General features: G+C 58.3%; 1 protein-coding gene across 2 annotated transcripts in view; it reads right to left on the reverse strand.

The window, feature by feature from the left end:
- Positions 1-18,207, reverse strand: part of WDR90 (WD repeat domain 90) — a 35,735-nt gene extending 17,528 nt beyond the window's left edge. The window contains exons 1-20 of one of the 2 annotated variants that reach the window (XM_087732046.1): positions 18,094-18,207; positions 16,762-16,853; positions 16,500-16,676; positions 16,064-16,202; positions 15,453-15,623; positions 13,495-13,618; positions 12,683-12,750; positions 12,479-12,588; positions 11,339-11,569; positions 10,857-10,925; positions 9,293-9,403; positions 9,040-9,185; positions 8,686-8,743; positions 7,076-7,194; positions 6,733-6,888; positions 5,730-5,947; positions 4,571-4,687; positions 3,127-3,362; positions 2,526-2,665; positions 634-764 (exon numbers count right to left, since the gene is read on the reverse strand). In XM_087732046.1, coding sequence (XP_087588172.1) covers positions 634-764; positions 2,526-2,665; positions 3,127-3,362; positions 4,571-4,687; positions 5,730-5,947; positions 6,733-6,888; positions 7,076-7,194; positions 8,686-8,743; positions 9,040-9,185; positions 9,293-9,403; positions 10,857-10,925; positions 11,339-11,569; positions 12,479-12,588; positions 12,683-12,750; positions 13,495-13,618; positions 15,453-15,623; positions 16,064-16,202; positions 16,500-16,676; positions 16,762-16,853; positions 18,094-18,103 — 2,623 coding nt within the window. In that variant the 5' untranslated portion in view covers positions 18,104-18,207. The remainder of the gene's footprint in view (positions 1-633; positions 765-2,525; positions 2,666-3,126; positions 3,363-4,570; positions 4,688-5,729; positions 5,948-6,732; positions 6,889-7,075; positions 7,195-8,685; positions 8,744-9,039; positions 9,186-9,292; positions 9,404-10,856; positions 10,926-11,338; positions 11,570-12,478; positions 12,589-12,682; positions 12,751-13,494; positions 13,619-15,452; positions 15,624-16,063; positions 16,203-16,499; positions 16,677-16,761; positions 16,854-18,093) is intronic. The other variant, XM_087732047.1, reaches the window with a different exon arrangement.
- Between the last annotated feature and the right edge of the window lie 25 nt (positions 18,208-18,232).

The raw sequence follows: 18,232 nt of genomic DNA on the forward strand, positions 1-18,232 counted from the left end.
CCGAGCCCCTGTTCCTTCTCCACCTACTCCAACTGCACACTTCTTGGGGCAGGATCCTCCTCTTTGTACAATATTGCACAACGGAGCTCCCTTTCCCTGCCCAAGCTTGTGCTGCCACAGCTCGGTTCAAAACCATACATTAAACGTGACATTAACGTGTCCAAACTGCCTTGCCCCCGCGCTGCCTCCCCTGCCTGCAGCTCTCCACCTTCCCCCTTCAGCAGCACGGCTCTTTGCGCTGCAGGCAGGATTAGGGAAACGATCCAGTTTAAAACAAATTAAACCGCACATCCGCAAAATGGAATAAGTAAGAAGACTCTACATGTGTGTTGCTTCTAGGCAATGCGCTGTTGAAGCCAGACCCGAAAGGGCAGGTCTCTGCGATTCCGGCCCGTTCGCAACACCAGAACACCGAGCAAGCCGAGAGCGTCGGAACAGGGATGGGGTAGGGAAGGGCTGGCGGTCGCTAGGGTTTGCTCACACGTACGGTATAAACCCAAATGACACAGCTCAGAACGTTCATCAGAAAATCTCTTTGTGTAGGCTGAGTCTGGTTTGGCTTTGGTCCTCGGATGGCTGTGCTAATAAAAAAAAAAAAAAGAAGAAAGGCAACCCACAAGCCCGAAGTCTTACCCAGGACCCTCAGGATGTGGCTTTTCTCTGCCATGCAGCTGTAAAGAGCCAGAGTTCCCTGCAAACAGGAGCTGAACATGAAATTGCCGTCTGGAGAGAAGGTCAGTCCAGTGATCACAGTGCGGTGCTGCCTGAAAGAAGACAGAAAACATGAAAAAGGGGAGGAGAACAAACAAAACCCCAGAGAACAGCAGCAACGTGAAGAACCCGGGGAGCAGGCAGAGGTCCCCACCGTGCTCATGCCTGCAGCAGCCCAGGACAATCAACGCTCCAACTTTCTGGAAAACCGAGCAGCAAGTGCAGCACACCAGCTGTCCCTGGATGGGACATGCTCCCTCTCCCTTTGGAGCATCCTCTGCTCCCCATGCCGAGGCTCGCAAGGGCTCGCTGTTCAGCTGCTCTCTAGGCCAAGCCTTTTCCTACTGTTGGCCAACTGTCCACCAGGAAGCCATAGACTCACAGAAGGCTTTGGGCTGGCAGGGCCCTTTCCAGGCCATCCCCTCCATCCCCCTGCCATGGGCAGGGACAGCTTCAACCACATCAGGGTGCTCAGAGCCCCGTCCAGCCGGGCCTTGAAGGTTTCCAGGGATGGGGCATCTCCCACCGCTCTGGGCAACCCCTGCCACTGTCTCACCACCCTCGGCGTAAACAATTTCTTCCTTATATCCAGTCTGAATCTCCCCTCTTTCAGCTTAAAACCATCCCCCCTTGTCCTGTCGCAGCAGGCCCTGCTAAAAAGCCCGTCCCCCCCTTTCTCGTCGGCCCCCTTTCAGCACGGCAAGGCCGCAGTGAGGTCTCCCCGCAGCCTCCTCCTCTCCAGGCTGAACCCCCCAGCTCTCAGCCTGTCCTCCCAGCAGAGCTGGGCCACCCTCGGAGCATTTCGGTGGCCTCCCCTGGCCCCGCTCCAACAGCCCCATGTCCTTCCCGTGCTGAGGACCCCCGAGCTGGACGCGGGGCTCCAGGGGGGTCTCCCCTGAGCGGAGCAGAGGGGCAGAATCCCCTCCCTCGCCCCGCTGCCCACGCTGCGGGGGATGCAGCCCAGGAGACGCTTGGCTTTCTGGGCTGCCAGCGCACATGGCCGGCCCATGGCCAGCTTTTCATCCCCCAGCACCCCCAAGGCCTTCTCGGCAGGGCTGCTCTCCACCCCTCCATCCCCCAGCCTGTGCTGATACCGGGGGTTGCCCCCACCCAGGTGCAGGACCCTGCCCTTGGCCTCGTTGAGCCCCATGAGGTTCACACAGTCCCACCTCTGCAGCCTGCCCAGGTCCCTCTGGATGCCATCCCGTCCCTCAGGCGTGTCCATGCACCGCTCAGCTTGGTGCCATCTGCAAACTCGCTGAGGGTGCACTCGATCCCGCTGTCTGTGTCACTGATGAAGATACTGAGCAGCACCGGCCCCAGTACAGACCCCTGAGGGACACCACTCGTCACTGGTCTCCATCTGGACACTGAGCCATTGACCACCACCCTCTGGATGCGACCATCCAGCCAATTCCTTATCCACTGAACAGTCCACCCATCAAATCCATATCCTTCCAATTTAGAGAGAAGGATATTGTGGGGGACTGTGTCAAAGGCCTTACAGAAGTCCAGAGAGATGGCATCCGTAGCTCTTCCCTCATCCACTGATGTAGTTACTCCATCATAGAAGGCCACTAGGTCGGTCAGGCATAAAGCAAGTCCTCATAGCCTTCGCAGGTTGGACTTTTACCACCCAGAGCCTTGGCACAGCAAGCTAGCTCTGCCTGAAAACCACTCGGCTGGGACGTGAGGATTGTCGAGCTCAGGAAAAACGCTTTTCCCACCTCCACAATTATCGCTGTGGCTCTTGCCAGGACACCCACAGTTCGAGCAGTACCTGTCCTCGTGCAGCTCCCACTGCAAGCGCTTACTTGTGCTCCGCCAGCAGATCGGAGGCAGCCAAGCTGAAGGTCCGCACCGTCCCGCTGTCAAAGCCACAGGCCAGGATCTGCTGGGTAGGGTGAAAGGCGACGGCACACGGCATCTCCTCGGCAGCTGTGAAGTCATACAGCTGCGGGGAAGAGACACACCGCAGGCACAAAGCTGGATAACGCTGTACCTGGCAGCCGTACCTAACACCAAACAGCCTCGGAGCTCCACCGTGAGTGTGTCCCGTGACAGAAATCTCATTCTGCCTGGATGGATGTAAAGCGCGGTCAAGTCCTGGCTCTTTGGGCATTTAGATAAAGCCCTTGGGTATTACGTCTTGTGTTAAAAAGCAATATTCAAAAGATGGAGGAAACGAATATATTTTTGTTTAACAATACCTTCAGGAGCTAAGGCCAAATCATGCATTAAGCTAAAACACTCAGAACTCCATACTCTGGAAGGATTTCTTGCCCATGGTGCCCCCCCATGCTTCAGGGAGGACATTTAAGGACTCAAACTGTAGAGCTTTGATAATTAGACTAAACAGAGACCAGGCAGGCTGTTAATAAATGCTAGACACCTACTGACTCTCGTCTCACCTACCTGCTGCATGGAGACGAGGTCCCAGACTCGGATGGTGTTGTCCCGAGACACCGTTGCCATCTGCTTCCAAATCCCCTCCACCGAGAACGCCAAAATGGAGTCCTCGTGAGAGCGCATCAGGGTGTTATAGTCCCGGGACTGGATGTCCAGGTAGCCCAGATTTCCAGCAGTGGTCGCGCACAAGACTTTGCGGCTGTCCGGACTGATGCAGACAGAATTCACCGGTGCCTCGTGCTCTGGGGAAAGACACAGGAGTCAGCAAATCCCCCGGGAAAAGGAGTAGGAGCAGCTGGAGCACAGCTACCGAACCAGATTCGCATTTAGGAAAGTCACGCACAGAGAAACGAGCCGCCGACATGACCTCGGGACTGAATGCTTGCAGGTTTGAGTTTAGTGACAAATTAGTCTCTGCCCATTCTAGAAGTCCCCGGGCCCTGCTGTTACGGTGGCTGTTTCAAAAAGAGTGAAGAACTGCTCAACTTCTTCCCTAATTTTTCACGGCCAGAAAAGCTGTGGGTACGAGGGCACAGAAATCAAGACTGAGTGCCTGCTCTCACCCAGGAGATCACAGAATCATAGAATCATAGAATCATTAAGGTTGGAAAAGACCCTTAAGATCATCGAGTCCAACCGTTAACCCAGCACTGCCAAGCCCACCACTAACCCATGTCCCTCAGCACCACATCTCCCCGGCTTTTAAATCCCCCCAGGGATGGGGACTCAGCCCCTGCCCTGGGCAGCCTGGGCCAGGGCCTGACCGCTCTCTCCGGGAAGAAGTTTTCCCTAACATCCAACCCAAACCTGCCCTGGCGCAGCTTGAGGCCGTTCCCTCTCGTCCCATCGCTTGTTCCTGGGGAGAAGAGACCGACCCCCCCGGCTCCAGCCTCCTTTCAGGCAGTTGCCGAGAGCGATGAGGGCTCCCCTCAGCCTCCTCTTCTCCAGGCTGAGCCCCCCCAGCTCCCCCAGCCGCTCCTCCCCAGCCTTGGGCTCCAGCCCCTGCCCCAGCCTCGCTGCCCTGCTCTGGCCACGCTCCAGCCCCTCCATGGCCGCCTTGGGGTGAGGGGCCCAGCGCTGAGCACAGCATTCGAGGGGCGGCCTCACCAGTGCCCAGCGCAGGGGCACCATCACCTCCCTGCTCCTGCTGGCCACACCATTCCTGATACAAGCCAGGATGCCGATGACCCTCTTGGTCACCTGGGCACACTGCTGGCTCGTGTTCAGGCAGCTGTCAACCAAATCCTGCCTTTCCCCTACGAGTTACAAGAATGAACGTGAATAATTGTTGTTGAAGTAAAAGACTACCAAGGCAGCCACCCCCAGCGAGAGCAGGCATAAAAGATGCCCTTGTTCACGAGCATCGCTTTAGGAGACATGGCAGCGGAGCTTTGGCTTCAGAGCTGATGGAGACGTGGAGTTCAGAAGCCCTGGTCCCAGCTCTACTCACCTGCCTCTAAGACGACAGCTGAGAAGTCCAGTGGCCACAGCCGCAGGTAGCCATCTTCTGAACCCGTGGCGCAGAAGGCTGAGGAGACGCTAATACTGTTTATAGCGATCCCAGGGCCTGAAAAGCCAAAAAACCAACACTATATTGTACACTTGAAACAAGAAAACCCAAACCGAGTGTACCCCGCCATCCAAGAGCCGAATCCCATGGTCCAGCCGCACCAGCGGCCGAAGTCTCGGAGGACAACGCCAGGAACGCCGCGGCGGCTGTCAGTCCAGGCCGATGGGTCTCAGTTACTCCTTCTCAGCACCCAAAACGTGTTCAGTCCCCATCCCTTTCCAGCACTCCTCTTTACCGTCGCGCAGCTCTCGCCAGGCACAGAAAATGCTTACCGCTTGTTAAACCCTGCCATATTTGGGCCTTGAAGAGGATCCTGTAGCAAAGTTTGTCCTAGATTAACCGCCTGAGATACAAACCCCTTTCACCTCCGTGTCTCAAATCCTCTCTGCAGCGCAGTGAGGAGGGAGAGAGGATACAGATCTACAGAAATGGGGATTTTTTGATTCGGGTATGAAGTCCATCGGTCAAAGCACTGGCAAGAGCCAGCACTGCTACCAGGAGGACGCCCAAGGACATCGCTTCATCTCCGCTTGGGCGTTTTCTCACCCACGAGGTGAGAACTGGAGTTAGGTACCTCTCAAAGGGGCACGCGTGAGATTAATTAGCTCAATTTGCCAAACTATGCACTAAGTTTTAAGATATCAGAGCAATCACACTTGAAAGTGAATTCTTCCCGCTGTTAAAATGAATGGAAGAGCTGAAAGCTGTACTACTTAGTACACAGCAACAAAGATTTTCCAAACACTTTGCCCAGGCTGAATAATGAAAAAAATCCCCCAAATCATCTTTTTCGTTGGTCTGCTTCGCTCTTTTTCCATCTCTACATTAAGATTCCCATCAGCAAATGAAGACCTTGTTTCACGTTTCTAAAAGTAGGGTTGCTCTGAAAGTGCAATCAGCGTTTAAAATGCTCAAATTCTTTCTTAAAACGATACTTTGCTGCACTAAGGAAGATTATTTGCAGTACTTAAGAGGCTAGCAATGATCTAATCAACCTCAAATAATCCTTAGCAGTAGGTAAATACCCGGTTTATTTTACCAGAGATCTGTTTGTCGTTTCTGACCCCGATGACGGCTGAGGCGCTCCCTGGCTGGTCCCCTCCTCCCTGCCTGCAGATATTCCTGCCTGCACCGCTGCCTGCCTCCTCCGGCCGCCGGCAGCCCCGGGGCTGGGCGGGCAGGAGCCGCCACGCGCTCCTCACGCTGACGTTCTTGTAGTCCACCTCCAAGACGTGGCCGCTCTTGCTGCAGACAAAGCTGTAAAGGAGAGAGACCCCTGCTCCGGCACCCCAGGGTTAAGAGGAGCTGCGCCAGCGTGGTTTAGTAAAAACCCAGCTCAGTTTATCCATTAAACTTTCCTGATGGAAAGCAATTCTGGTTCACGGTAACCTAACGGGTCAACGCGGTGTCCGAGGGCACCTTTCCACGCGCTACCCTACAAATCTACAACCAAGTCAGAGCTTCCTATTTTATTCCTTGTCCCTTTGAAACGTTAATTAGCAAAAGAGCTAAAAGCTCGGCAGAGACTTCAGAAAGAAACCTCTCTCTGCCACAGGACACAGCCCGGGGGAAGGCAGGGCCAGCTGAGCTGACAGCTCTGCCTGCACGGAACAGTATGGGGTAGCGAAAAAGGTCTGGCTTTGATGATTAAAATAAAACAACAACAAAAATGACGTGTGTCTGTCTATATGCAAGAGGATATGTACCACACTCCTCCCGCTGCCAACGGAAAGCTAACCACAAGCCTCAGGTCGGGGAGAGATTCACAAAATACGGCAAAACATCGGTACGGCAAGAGGAAAGACCCATTTCTTGGGCTATTCTGCAATATTCCATATCTCTTTTGGGAAGCAAAGCGTGCCGAGGAGGGGAGAGGCTCTCCCAGCTCCAGCAGGCCCCCGTATTTTGCAAGGAAAGCCCAAGCAAAACGCCACGCTGACGCAGAGGAGAGGGAAGGAGGATGCTAAAGGCAGCCGAGGCAGAGCTCCCTCCCAGCAGGCTGCCCCAAGGACGGGCGACGGTGGAGCCTGGCAGCCCCTTACAGCGTGCGGTCCTCCGGCTCGGCCGCGTGCCCCTCCTCGAAGGCCAGGTCGGTGAACTCCAGGGAATGGTATTCGCCCAGACTGACGGGACAGGAGCGCAGGGCTCCGCTCCGTACTCGCCACAGCCTGACGTTGTCCCGGCCGCACGACACCATCCTGTCCCGGGAGAGACCGCATAAGGACCAGGGCAGGACTCTCCAAGCCCCTGGTGAAAGGGCAGTGGCCCGAGGGCCACCAGCTGGCAGCGAGGACCAGAATAGCAACCGGACGGCTGCAGCACCACGATTCCCCCCGCAGCTGTGCCAGAAACCAACGCTTTTGATTTATTTTCTTTGCATGCTACCTGGTATCATCAAAAAAAGCGATCTTCAAGGCCTGGATGTCCACATCCGTGTGCGCTTTGGCCAGCACGGACACCTCTCCGCCACGGGTCGCCTGAGCAGCGTTCCACACCACCACCATCTGAAGCAAGAAGACACGACGGCAGAGCTGCTCAACCGTGGAAACGATGGCAGCAAAAGAGCTTTTCATCACAGCAGCTGACCAGCTGCACGTACAGGAGCCCGCTCCGGAGCTGGGCACGAAGCATCGATAACAGAATTGAAGCAGGGGAAAAAAAAAAATTCTCTCGCACAGAGGGTTTAGGACAGTCCAAGGGCTTTGCAAAGCTTCACGGCAAAATGTACTTGTCTGGCATCCATAATTATAGGTTCTGAATCCCGGGGCTGCCTGGCAACAGGGCTCAGATTTGGAAAGCAAATCCACAGAGGAGTGGGAATTCTGGCCGCTGAGATGGAAGAGCTGTACCAGCGCTGAGCCGGTCCGCGAGAGCTGAAGGCAGCACGTGCCCGGCCGCGCTGGCTCTCGCAGCGCTTCGCTCTGGTGCGGGTTTGCCCAGCGCGAGGGGCAAGAGGCTCCGAGCCTTTCCCCAAAGGAAAGGAGGAGATGGGTGAAGAAACGGAGCTGATTTGATGCTTTGCATTTCAAAACACCATTAAAAACAGACCCAGCAGCACCTCGGGAGAGGGGCTCCTGGCCCCCACCGTTCTCCCACCCTGCTTTCACCCTCTTTATCCCCCTCCTCAGTTTCAGCTCGCCAGCTCCCACCCGGATCACGGACCTCTGCCGCCTGCCAGGAGAAAAAAAAACAAACGGAGGGCTGTTTCTTTTTTTCTGCAGGCAGCAGGCAGTTAGCGATGGCACCGCTAATTGCTGGGGGATGAAAACAGTTCCACTGAGAAAGCAAAACCCCCGGTCCCATGCAACAACTTGATTTTTGACTGCTACGCGTGGGATCTGCGTCATCCTCTAGCCACATCGGTGGGTGGCAGCTTCAGTGCCCAGCAGCGATGCCTGCCACGCTCAGAACAGAAAAATTAAACCTCCCATCTTGCCCTAAATGCTATAAAAAAGGGGTTTTTTTGGGCTCTAGTCAGTGCTGAACCTCCCATTTCAATTCCCATTCCTCCGCTAAGCACTTGCAAGCCTTCCAGCTCGAAATACCACCCAAACACGTGTCAGCCGCAGCCCCGTGGGCCAGAACGGCTGCAGAGGCGGGCGGTGAGGCTGCGCGCGAGCCTGCGGCGATCCCCGCAGGGTGCAGGCAGAATCGCACAGCCGCCTTCATCGCCCCGGCCGGGCTCCTAGCTGGGACCCCACCAGGGACAGCAACAGCCCCAAAGCTCAACCCCAGCGGGTCCCTCTTCCGAAAGGATTTGTTTGCTTGCAGCGGAGGATCTTGCACGCAAACACGCGCAAGCATCAGGTAGAAGGGAAGTATTTTCGAAGCAGCTAATGAGAAAGGGATCTCCCTCTGCCTAGAGCGAAGAACGTGCCTAGGAAAGCCCAGAGCAGAAGTTTGTCTGCAAAATAACGACATAACCTGGGAGAACAGCCACCTCGTGTTGCTTGTTGCAGGGCGGGGAACCGCCAAAACCAAGTTTCAGTCCTCACCGTTTTGCCGTGCCCATCCTTTCCGACGCCACACAGAACGGTTCCGCTGTGGGAAAAGCTGCAAGAAGAGGCCACCTGGTGAAACGCAGCTCCTCGTACCCCGAGCACATCTCAGCGGGGAATAAAAGGAGACAAGTTCAGGGCATGGGGAGAGCTGAGGGGGAAGCTCAGGAGGGAGCTGGCAGCGTTATCAGCTGCTCTGGGCCAGCTGCCAGCAGGTCTCGGTGATAAACACAGGCAGAAGGAGAGCTCCAAGTCACTCCTAGTTTATCACACGCGAATAGCACAGGAAAGCTGCCGCGCTGCAACGCGTAGCCTGCCTGAACGCATCCCTGCGCTCAGGCTGAAACCCACCTCAGGGACAAGAGGGAGCGGACGTGGGTTTTAAACACCGAGAGGCAGCTGCCCGTCGGGAAGTCCCAGAGACGCACCACGCTCAGGGCACCGGCCTGCGCGGAAGCCAGCAAGGTGCTGTTCCCATTGAAGGCCAGCGCCGACACCTGCGGGAAGCGCCAGGTTAGAGGCTTTCGAGGAGAGCTGGGACCAGGAGTACATCGGGGGTACAAGGACAGCGTTGCTGTACGGCTCTGTAAAGAGTTACGCTCACCTTATCCGTGTGTCCAGTGAAGAACCTCTGCTCTCCGGTCTGGATCTGCAGGGTCACTATGACAGCGTGGCAGGGGTAGACCACCGCAGCGTTGTTCTGAGTCCACAGCGCCTGCGGGACCGAGAGGGGAACGAGAGGGCTGCAGATCCTCCCGAGCTGCCCCAGGTCCTAGGCTGGACCGGCAGAGATTTCTTCAACAGGAGATCTGCTGCACACGTGCAGGTGAGAGGATGCTCTTCCGTACAAGTACTCTCCTAACTCGCGAAGGAAAGCTGAGAGCCCAGCCGACATCCTGCTTGATTAGAGGGCCCTGGCCAGGCTGGATTGATGGGTGAGGCCAGCTGGGAGAGGGTCAACAAGGCTCAGGGCCGGGTCCTGCAGTTGGGACACAACAACCCCAGGAACCACTGCAGGCGTGGGGAGGAGCGGCTGGGAGCTGCCCGGCGGGAAAGGGCCTGGGGGTGGTGGGCGACAGCCGCTGAACATGAGCCAGCAGTGTGCCCAGGTGGCCAAGAGGGCCAATGGCATCCTGGCTTGTATCAGGGATAGTGTGGCCAGCAGGAGCAGGGAGGTGATGGTGCCCCTGCGCTGGGCACTGGTGAGGCCGCCCCTCGAATGCTGTGCTCAGCGCTGGGCCCCTCACCCCAAGGCGGCCATGGAGGGGCTGGAGCGTGGCCAGAGCAGGGCAGCGAGGCTGGGGCAGGGGCTGGAGCCCAAGGCTGGGGAGGAGCGGCTGGGGGAGCTGGGGGGGCTCAGCCTGGAGAAGAGGAGGCTGAGGGGAGCCCTCATCGCTCTCTGCAACTGCCTGAAAGGAGGCTGGAGCCGGGGGGGAGTCGGTCTCTTCTCCCCAGGAACAAGCGATGGGACGAGAGGGAACGGCCTCAAGCTGCGCCAGGGCAGGTTTGGGTTGGGTATTGGGAAAAACTCCTTCCCCCAAAGGGCTGTCAGGCCCTGGCCCAGGCTGCCCAGGGCAGGGGCTGAGTCCCCATCCCTGGGGGGATTTAAAAGCCGGGGAGATGTGGTGCTGAGGGACATGGTTTAGTGGTGGGCTTGGCAGTGCTGGGTTAACGGTTGGACTCGATGGTCTCAGAGGTCCTTTCCAACCTTAACGATTCTATGATTAATTCAGTGGATTTACCGTGCCAATCCTCTCTACTACATGAACAGCAGATACAAGGAAAATCATGTTGTTGGCAGAGCCTTGAACTGGCTGAACCAAAACGACCCTTTCTCTACCCTAACACAGACTGCAAGCTGGGCTCCTGCAAGGCACAGTGCCCCACAGGAACAATCCAAAACACAGTCCTTCCTTTCCAGACTCCTATAAAGTGGCTCTAATTTTAACATGTTAAAATGCGAAGATCTAAAAAGGCCCCCATTTCTAATTTGCCATCATAACAGCAGAAGAGCGACGCACAAACATAAGCTCGTGCCCATCTGCTTTGGGGACGTTTTCCCCATCAAAAAGCGCAGGACGGGTGGCACTCAGCTGCCTTTCACACCTCGGAAAAAACAATCAATCTGTGATCACACGTAAACTCCCCGAACCATCCGAGCTACTGACCCCTTTGGTGCTGCAGCCTCCAAAGCCAATAATCATTCTCAGCTTCAGGATGGGATCTGGTAAGAGCCTCTGAAAAACAAAAAACCCAAGACGGCACCGTCACACTTCGAGCCGGACCGAGGTCCTCTGCTCACGGGGCCCCTCCGTCCCCATTGCTCCTTTCTCTCTAAAGCCCAGAGGCAGCTTGGGGCTCTCTCCTCTTACAGGGGGTGGCTTTAAAGTATTGAACTTGGCAGAAGTCCAATCTGGACGGAAGGAGGAGCTGGGATTTCCCAGCTTTAAGCAGCTCTCCCACCCGTGCTGGGTTACGGGAGAACTGCTAGTCCAAAAAACCAACGCCAGCAAAAGGATCCACAGGATTAATGCAAACTCCAGCCCGAAGCTTGCGTTCCCTCTGCTCCTTCTGCCGGGCTCACAAGCGCCAGCCGTAAGCATCCCAAAGCCACCTGCGGGCTGCTGCGACTCCTCGGCGCTTCACCCACCTCCTCCGAGCCGGTGCGGACGGCTCGGATGGTTCGTTCGCTCCTCTGGTAAGCGTACACGTGGATGCCACCGTCAGCGACTGACGGTGACTGCCCAGCGTCCCCAACGCTGCGCGGTCCCTGGTTCTTCCCTAGCTCCTGGTCCCCAGCAGGCATGGCTCTCGGAGGCCCTGGGGCTGTCAGGTGAACCTCGGGGATGCTTTTCGTAATTACAGGACACCGATGCGGCACCTGAAAAAGAGCAAAGCCTCAGACAGAGATCAGCCCTCCTCCCAGCGCCTTCCACCCACCACAACGGCAGAGACAGGGAGGCACCTGCGTCTCTCCCGAGTGACTCTTCACGGCAAGGATGCAGCGACATGGAGGGAGAGCATCCCTGTCGGTGCGCAGCTTGGCCAGGATACCTTAACCAGCCACTCTCCCTACGCTCCCAGTGTCATCTGTGCACAGTTCACCTCCTCCAGCCAGCAAACCAGAGCCCCAGGAAAGATCCAGGAAAGTCTCTGGAAAAGCTGCCCTCTCCAGGGAGCAGAGGAGGCTAAAAGCACCTGGCCAGCCAGCTCAGCACATCCCAGTTCAGAACAGCAAAGTGGTCGCACTCCTCGTTTTCTCCCTCTCCACGGCGTGAGAAGGATGGCTTCCCCCAGTCCCTCTCTGCAAGCCCATCACCGTGCTCTCTGGGCAGCCAGTCTGAGCACCGGCTCCTGCCTCGCCGCCAGCAGGGAAGAGGAAATGGGAGGTGAGGGCAGCTGCCTGCAACCCGGACTCCACACACTGCTCTGCGGCACCCGATCAAGTTCTTTACTCTCCAGTCCTCCTTTCCTATCGATAATTTGAAGACACAACTATTTGCTGCCTCAGCTGAGGGAGGGAGGATAGGTGTCTGGAGATTCCGAGGTACTCGGCATTTATCTCGTCTCTTCTCTGCGCTACGCCAGACTGAACCACCCAGTCCTTAACTGCGGGGCCGCGGTTGACAGACCATGCCCAGATCAGGGGCCTGACCTGCCCACATCAGCTGCCAATGACAACGAGCAGCTTCTACGTCCTTAAATAAAGGAACTCAAAGACAAGACGTGGGGAAAAACACCACGGGAGGCAGAAAGGAAGAAGCTGCAGCCCCCTCCACTGTGCACTTACAGCTTTGGGACTGGTTATTTGGTGGACGAGGGACAGTCGGTCACGGACCGCTTTGGTGAGCGTCACCGGCTGGGGCAGCTGCCGGACGGGGTCCTCCGAGACTTGGCCACCTGGGTGACACGAGGAGCGGGTTGGGCTCTTTCGGCAACCCAAGGCGTCCAGCCGGGGCGGCACAGCCTGGCCTGCGGCCCCCAGCCTTCCCACCTGCCGCAGGGCCGGGACAGCTCTTCTGGATGGAGTCGTACGGCAGCTTGCAGCCCTCGGATGGGAACCTGAGCAAAAACAGAGGAAGGCGCCATGTCATCGGGATATTGCGCTGGCACCCGGGAATCCCACTTGATAACTCAAGCCTCTTCACTGTCTCCTAGAAGATTCCTCCTTTTTCCCCCTCCTCCCCCAAATATAGGGATACTAAAGCATCTCCCAGGTCCGATCCACACTGTTACTTTCCGGGGGTTAACTTGGCACCGCGCGCTTTAGGCAACGCTGCCAAGCCAATGACCTGCAACTTCATGACCGACGGAGCTCTCTGACAAAAACCTGCCTGCCGATGGGAGCCCAGCGCCGAAGCTGAGGAAGGCACGCTTACGTCTGCCCGCCGACGAGGCGGTATGGCCAACGACGGCTCAGCGGCCCCCGTCAGATTACCCTTTAACTTAGCAAGAGGCTGAAGCACTGCCTAGGAACAGCACGTACAGAAGAAAGGCCTGTGTTACGCTAAATCCCAGCAAGAGACCATTGAGAGGGAGGACCGGTGTTAACACCAGGCACGGGAGTGCTCTAAGGCCTTTTTCCCGCCCCAAAATATCACTGATCAGCAATTACACTTAGACCGGGGCAGATGCATTAACGCCACCTAAATGCTGGAGTTGGGCTGACCAAAATATCTCCGCTCAAGCCCCAGGTTTGTCCAGATCTGTCATTCCCCAAGCGGCGTTACCTGTCCTGCCTTGCCCCGGGGAACAGGGAGGTCTTGGAGCCGCGGTGGGTTCAAGCGCAGCCGGGAGCAGCCGTACCTGATGTAGTCGTAGAGGTCGTGCCACTTCTCTCCCTTCGGCACAGGGAAAGCCATTTCCCGCGGCATGGGAGCGACGCCGCGGTGGGCCAGGTCGCCTTGCCGGGCCTCGGAGAAGGTCACGCCTGGCAGCACAGGGGTAAAGATAAAGCAAGTAAGTTCTCCACGGCCCGCGGAGCTGAGATCGTGAGTTTCCCACGGGACACGGGCACAACCCATTTCCCTCTTTGAGAACACCTGAAAACCAAAGATTACAACCCCGAGGGCTGCGACACACACACACCTTTGCACAGGAATATTCCTGAAACCCTCAACCTCCAAAAAAAGACCCCAGAGCATAAACCCTTGGCATCGAGTTATAAATCCCTCAGGCCCAAGATTCACTTAGTTTTCTATCCCGTGATTCAGCAGTTTCACACAATTTGTGTTAAGGCTCTGTTTGCATTTTCTTGTCTTTTTTTTTTCCTTCATGCCTTTGGAACTTCATGAAAGTCCTCAACATATAACAAGCTGCAGGAATCCGAAAGCAGCATCTAAAACTTTCTCCTCACCGATGCTTTCCAGCGGGCCAGTCGGTTCGGGCAGATTTCCAGCACAAAAAAAGAAAGGCAGAAAGAAAGGTTTTGATGGAAATATCTCTGCCACACTGAGCGGGTGGATAAAAAGAAAAAAAAAAGTAGGTTGGAAGATTTCTGAGACAAAAAACCCACAGGTTCTTCCGGCAGATAAAAGCACAGGCCTTGGAGAAGTCAGGCTTGGTAAGACTTTTGATTTTTTTTTCCCCGAAAAAAGGTTTCTCCCCTGGTAAGATATTTAACTTTGCTCTTATCGTTCACTTTTACAGCTGGAAAATGAGAGGACACTTTCCTCCAGAGGTCGGGAGGTCATAGTCACCGGCGCACGTGAAACTTTGCAGGTGACACCAAACTGAGTGGGGAAGCAGACACTCTGGAAGGGAGAGCCACCCTGCAGGAAGGTCTGGACAGGCTGGAAGAGTGGGCTAACAAGAGCCTTAGGAAGTTTAACAAGGACAAGTGTGAGGCCTTGCACCTGGGAAAACGTAATCCAGGAGTGCAGCATGGACTGGGATCCACCTGGCCGGAGAGCAGCTCCGTGGAGAGGGACCTGGGGGTCCTGGTGGGCAGGAGGCTCAACGTGAGTGAGCAGGGTGCTGCTGCGGCCAAGGAGGCCACGAGGAGGCTGGGCTGCATCAAAAAGGGCGGCACCAGCAGAGAGAAAGCAGTCATGATCCCTCTCTACTCGGCGCTTGTCAGGCCACACCTGGAATCCTGTGCACAGTTCTGGTCCCCGCTGCACAGAAAAGGTGTGGGCAGGCTGGGGGGGTCCAGAGAAGGGCCACCAGGATGATCCAGGCTCTGGGCAGCCTGCCGTGTGGGGACAGGCTGAGAGAGCTGGGCTTGGTCAGCCTGGAGAAAAGGAGGCTTCGAGGTGCTCTCATCACCACGGACCAGTGCTGAAAGGGGAGCTACAAAGAAGATGGAGGCTCCCTTTTTACAAGGAGTCCCGTGGTGAGGACAAGGGGTAACGGGTGCAGGTTACTCCCAGGGAGACTCCGATGGGACACGAGAGGTAAAGTTTTCACAATGGGAACAGTCAACCGTTGGAATAATCTCCCCAGGGAAGGGGTTGACTCCGCTACGCTGGACACGTTTAAGACTCGGCTGGACACGGTGCTGGGCCGTCTTGTCTAGATTGTGCTAGAAAGGTTGGAGCAGATGATCCCTGAGGTCCCTTCCAACCTGGGATTCTAGGATTCTATGAAACTTAACATCGCACCGAGTATTTTGCCCTTTCTGCTTTCTGTCCCGCTGCCACAGTAACGGCAGCCCGCTGCCATCGCGCCTGCAAAAGCGGCTTTAAACCCCCGCGGGTTCCACCCAGGCTGGGTTTAAGTCACAAAAGAAACCAGAGAACCACTGCGGGGTCTCAGCTCCTCACCTGGGTCGAACACCAAGTCGCTCGTGCAGAGGTTTTTCACCAGGAGGTTGGAGCAGAGCTTGACGCTCTTCAGGTGGCTGTAACGGCGGCTGAGGTAGAGGGAGAGGATGGAGCGGAGGTCGAGCACCAGGCAGGTCCAGCGCGCGTCAGCGGGGGCTGCTCCCGCCAGATCTGGGGAGGAAAGCGGCAGGCGGCAAAAGAAAAGATGGGAAAAGATGCTACAGACCTCGGACCGTGCTGAACGGGAGGCGCGCGATCAACGCGGTGAGGTAAAAAGTATTTATGCAAGAGTCCCACCAGGCTTGGCTTGCCTGTGCCAAGATGGGAGGTGGGAAAAGGCGCCTCGCGGCTGGCCGCTGCGGCGCAGAGGTGGGGAAGGGCGGAGAAGCAGCCCCGCTGCCTCCGCGGACTCGCACCCCGCTGCTTGGGAGAATGGGGACGGGGGACATCCCTCCCCGAAGCGACGGCTCCGAGCTTCCAGCTGCCGAGCATCTCCTGCTCAGGACCACCGCTCGTCAGCATCAAGTCAACTTCCAAACTCCATTTATTTCCTAACAATTGATTTCGGTGGCAACGTGGCAGCCCAGTCCCGACCGCGCCGCGATCCTCACCGCGCCTGGACGTCTGGGCCGCGCGGTCGCACGCCGAGCCCTTGGCTGCTCCGCAGACGAAGGGGAACTGCAGCCAGGTGGCTGTGGATTTAAACTCCTTAAAGAGGTTGGAGAAAGAGATGCGAACCACCTGGTTTTCCTGAGAAAACAGAGACACAGGCAGAGCTTTAGTCACCCTGGTGGCTTTGGTGGGGAAATGCTGCAGAGGAGAAGGCGTGTGGCTGTGTCCCCTGTCCCCTCCGTGTCCCGTCCCCAGCAGAGACGCCACCAGGATGGAAACCATCGCCAGCCCGGCGTAACCCACCAGCAGCAACAAACACCAGCCAAATTCTACACCCCCAAGCGCAGGAGACCACCGTTACCACCCTCCCGGTCCTTCAATCGGTTCGCGACGCTACCGACGGCAGTTTAATGAAGCCGCCCCCGCGTCCCGTACCTCGGTGGCGACGTCCAGGTGGACGACGAAGTGTTTGCGGGGCATGGGCCTGAAGAGCAGGTAGAGGTAGCGTCCCGCCAGCCCCAACGACTGCGTCCCCGTCCGGGGCAGCTGCAGGTAGCTGCTGGCGGGGAGGGAGCCCCGGATCCGGTAGACTGTTCCCTTCAGCCTCGCGTCCTTCCGAAACCACGGAGGGGGGTGGTCAGCGCTGCCCACCCGTGGCCGGTACCCCCCGCCCCGTGGTGCTGGTGCCCGCCGTTACCGTGAGGGCGGCCACGTCCCCCTCCTTGGCAGAGCGCTTCCACTCCTCCACGCGGAAATGCTTGAAGACGTTCAGGTAGGGACGCTGCCAGGCTGCCGGTACCGGCACCGGGATCGGCGGGGGGATGGTACCCCCGCTCAGACGCCCCCCGTTACCCCCTGAACCGGGGAACCCCGCTGATGCCCCCGTGGTCCCCTGCCCTGTTGGCACCCTGTTATCTCCGTGTCCCCCCAGCCCCAGTGATGCCCTTGTGCCTGAGCCTGGTGACGCCCCCGGTACCTCCAAGCCCCTCCAGCCCCGGTGACGGCCCTGGTACCCCCGTGCTTGGAGGCCCTCCAGCCCCAGTGATGGCCCGGTAGCCCCGGCCCCTCCGGGCCCCTCCAACCCTGGTGACAGCCCTGGTACCCCCCTTCTCGGAGCCCCTCCAGCCCCGGTACCCCCGTGCTTGGAGCCCCTCCAGCCCCAGTACCCCCGTGCTTGGAGCCCCTCCAGCCCCGGTACCCGCAGGCCCCTCCAGCCCCGGCACCTCGGTGCCCTGAATCTCCCCAGCCCCGGTAATGCCCCGGTACCCCCGTGCCCCAAGCCCCACCACAGCCCAAGCCCCGCTGTCTCCTTGCTCTGAGTCCCCCAAGCTCCGGTGCTGTTCCCAAGCCCGGTGACGCCCCCGGTACCCCCGTACCTCCGAGCCCCCCCAGGCCGGTGACGGCCCCAGTATCCTCAAGCCCCCCCAGCCCAGTGACGGCCCCGGTACCCCCGTGCTTGGAGCCCCTCTGGCCCCGGTACCCGCAGGCCCCTCCAGCCCCGGTACCCCGAGTCTCCCCAGCCCCGGTAATGCCCCGGTACCCCCGTGCCCCGAGCCCCACCACAGCCCGAGCCCCGCTGTCTCCTTGCTCCGAGTCCCCCAAGCTCCGGTGCCGTTCCCGAGCCCGGTGACGCCCCCGGTACCCCCGTGCTTGGAGCCCTTCCAGCCCCAGTGACGGCCCCGGTAGCCCCGTGCTCCAGGTCCCTCCAACCCCGGTGATGCCCCGGCACCTCCGGGCCTCTCCAGCCCCGGTGACGGCCCTGGTACCCCCGTGCTTGGAGGCCCTCCAGCCGCAGTGATGGCCCGGTAGCCCCGGGCCCCCCCAGCCCCGGTGACACCCCCAGTACCTCCGAGCCCCTGCAGCCCCGGTGACGGCTCCGGTACCCCCGTACTCCGGGCCCCCCAGCCCCGGTGATGCCCCGGCACCTCCGGGCCCCTCCAGCCCCGGTGACGCCCCCGGTACCCCCGTGCTCGGAGCCCCCCAGCCCCGGTGACGGCCCCGGTACCCCCTCACCCCGCCCCGCCGCTACCTGCCGCCATGGCGCGCGCCGCCGGCTCAACCGTCCCGCGCGGCCTCCCGCCGCCCCGCCCCACGTGACCCGCCCCGCCCCTTTCGGACGCGCGGGAAATGTCCCCCCGCGGCCGCCGTCGCCGCTGGGCGGGGTCCGC

The sequence above is a fragment of the Nipponia nippon genome, unplaced genomic scaffold, assembly GCF_047370975.1.
Source record: "Nipponia nippon isolate SJK-2023a ecotype South Korea unplaced genomic scaffold, ASM4737097v1 scaffold_5, whole genome shotgun sequence".
Classification (NCBI taxonomy): Eukaryota; Metazoa; Chordata; class Aves; order Pelecaniformes; family Threskiornithidae; genus Nipponia; species Nipponia nippon.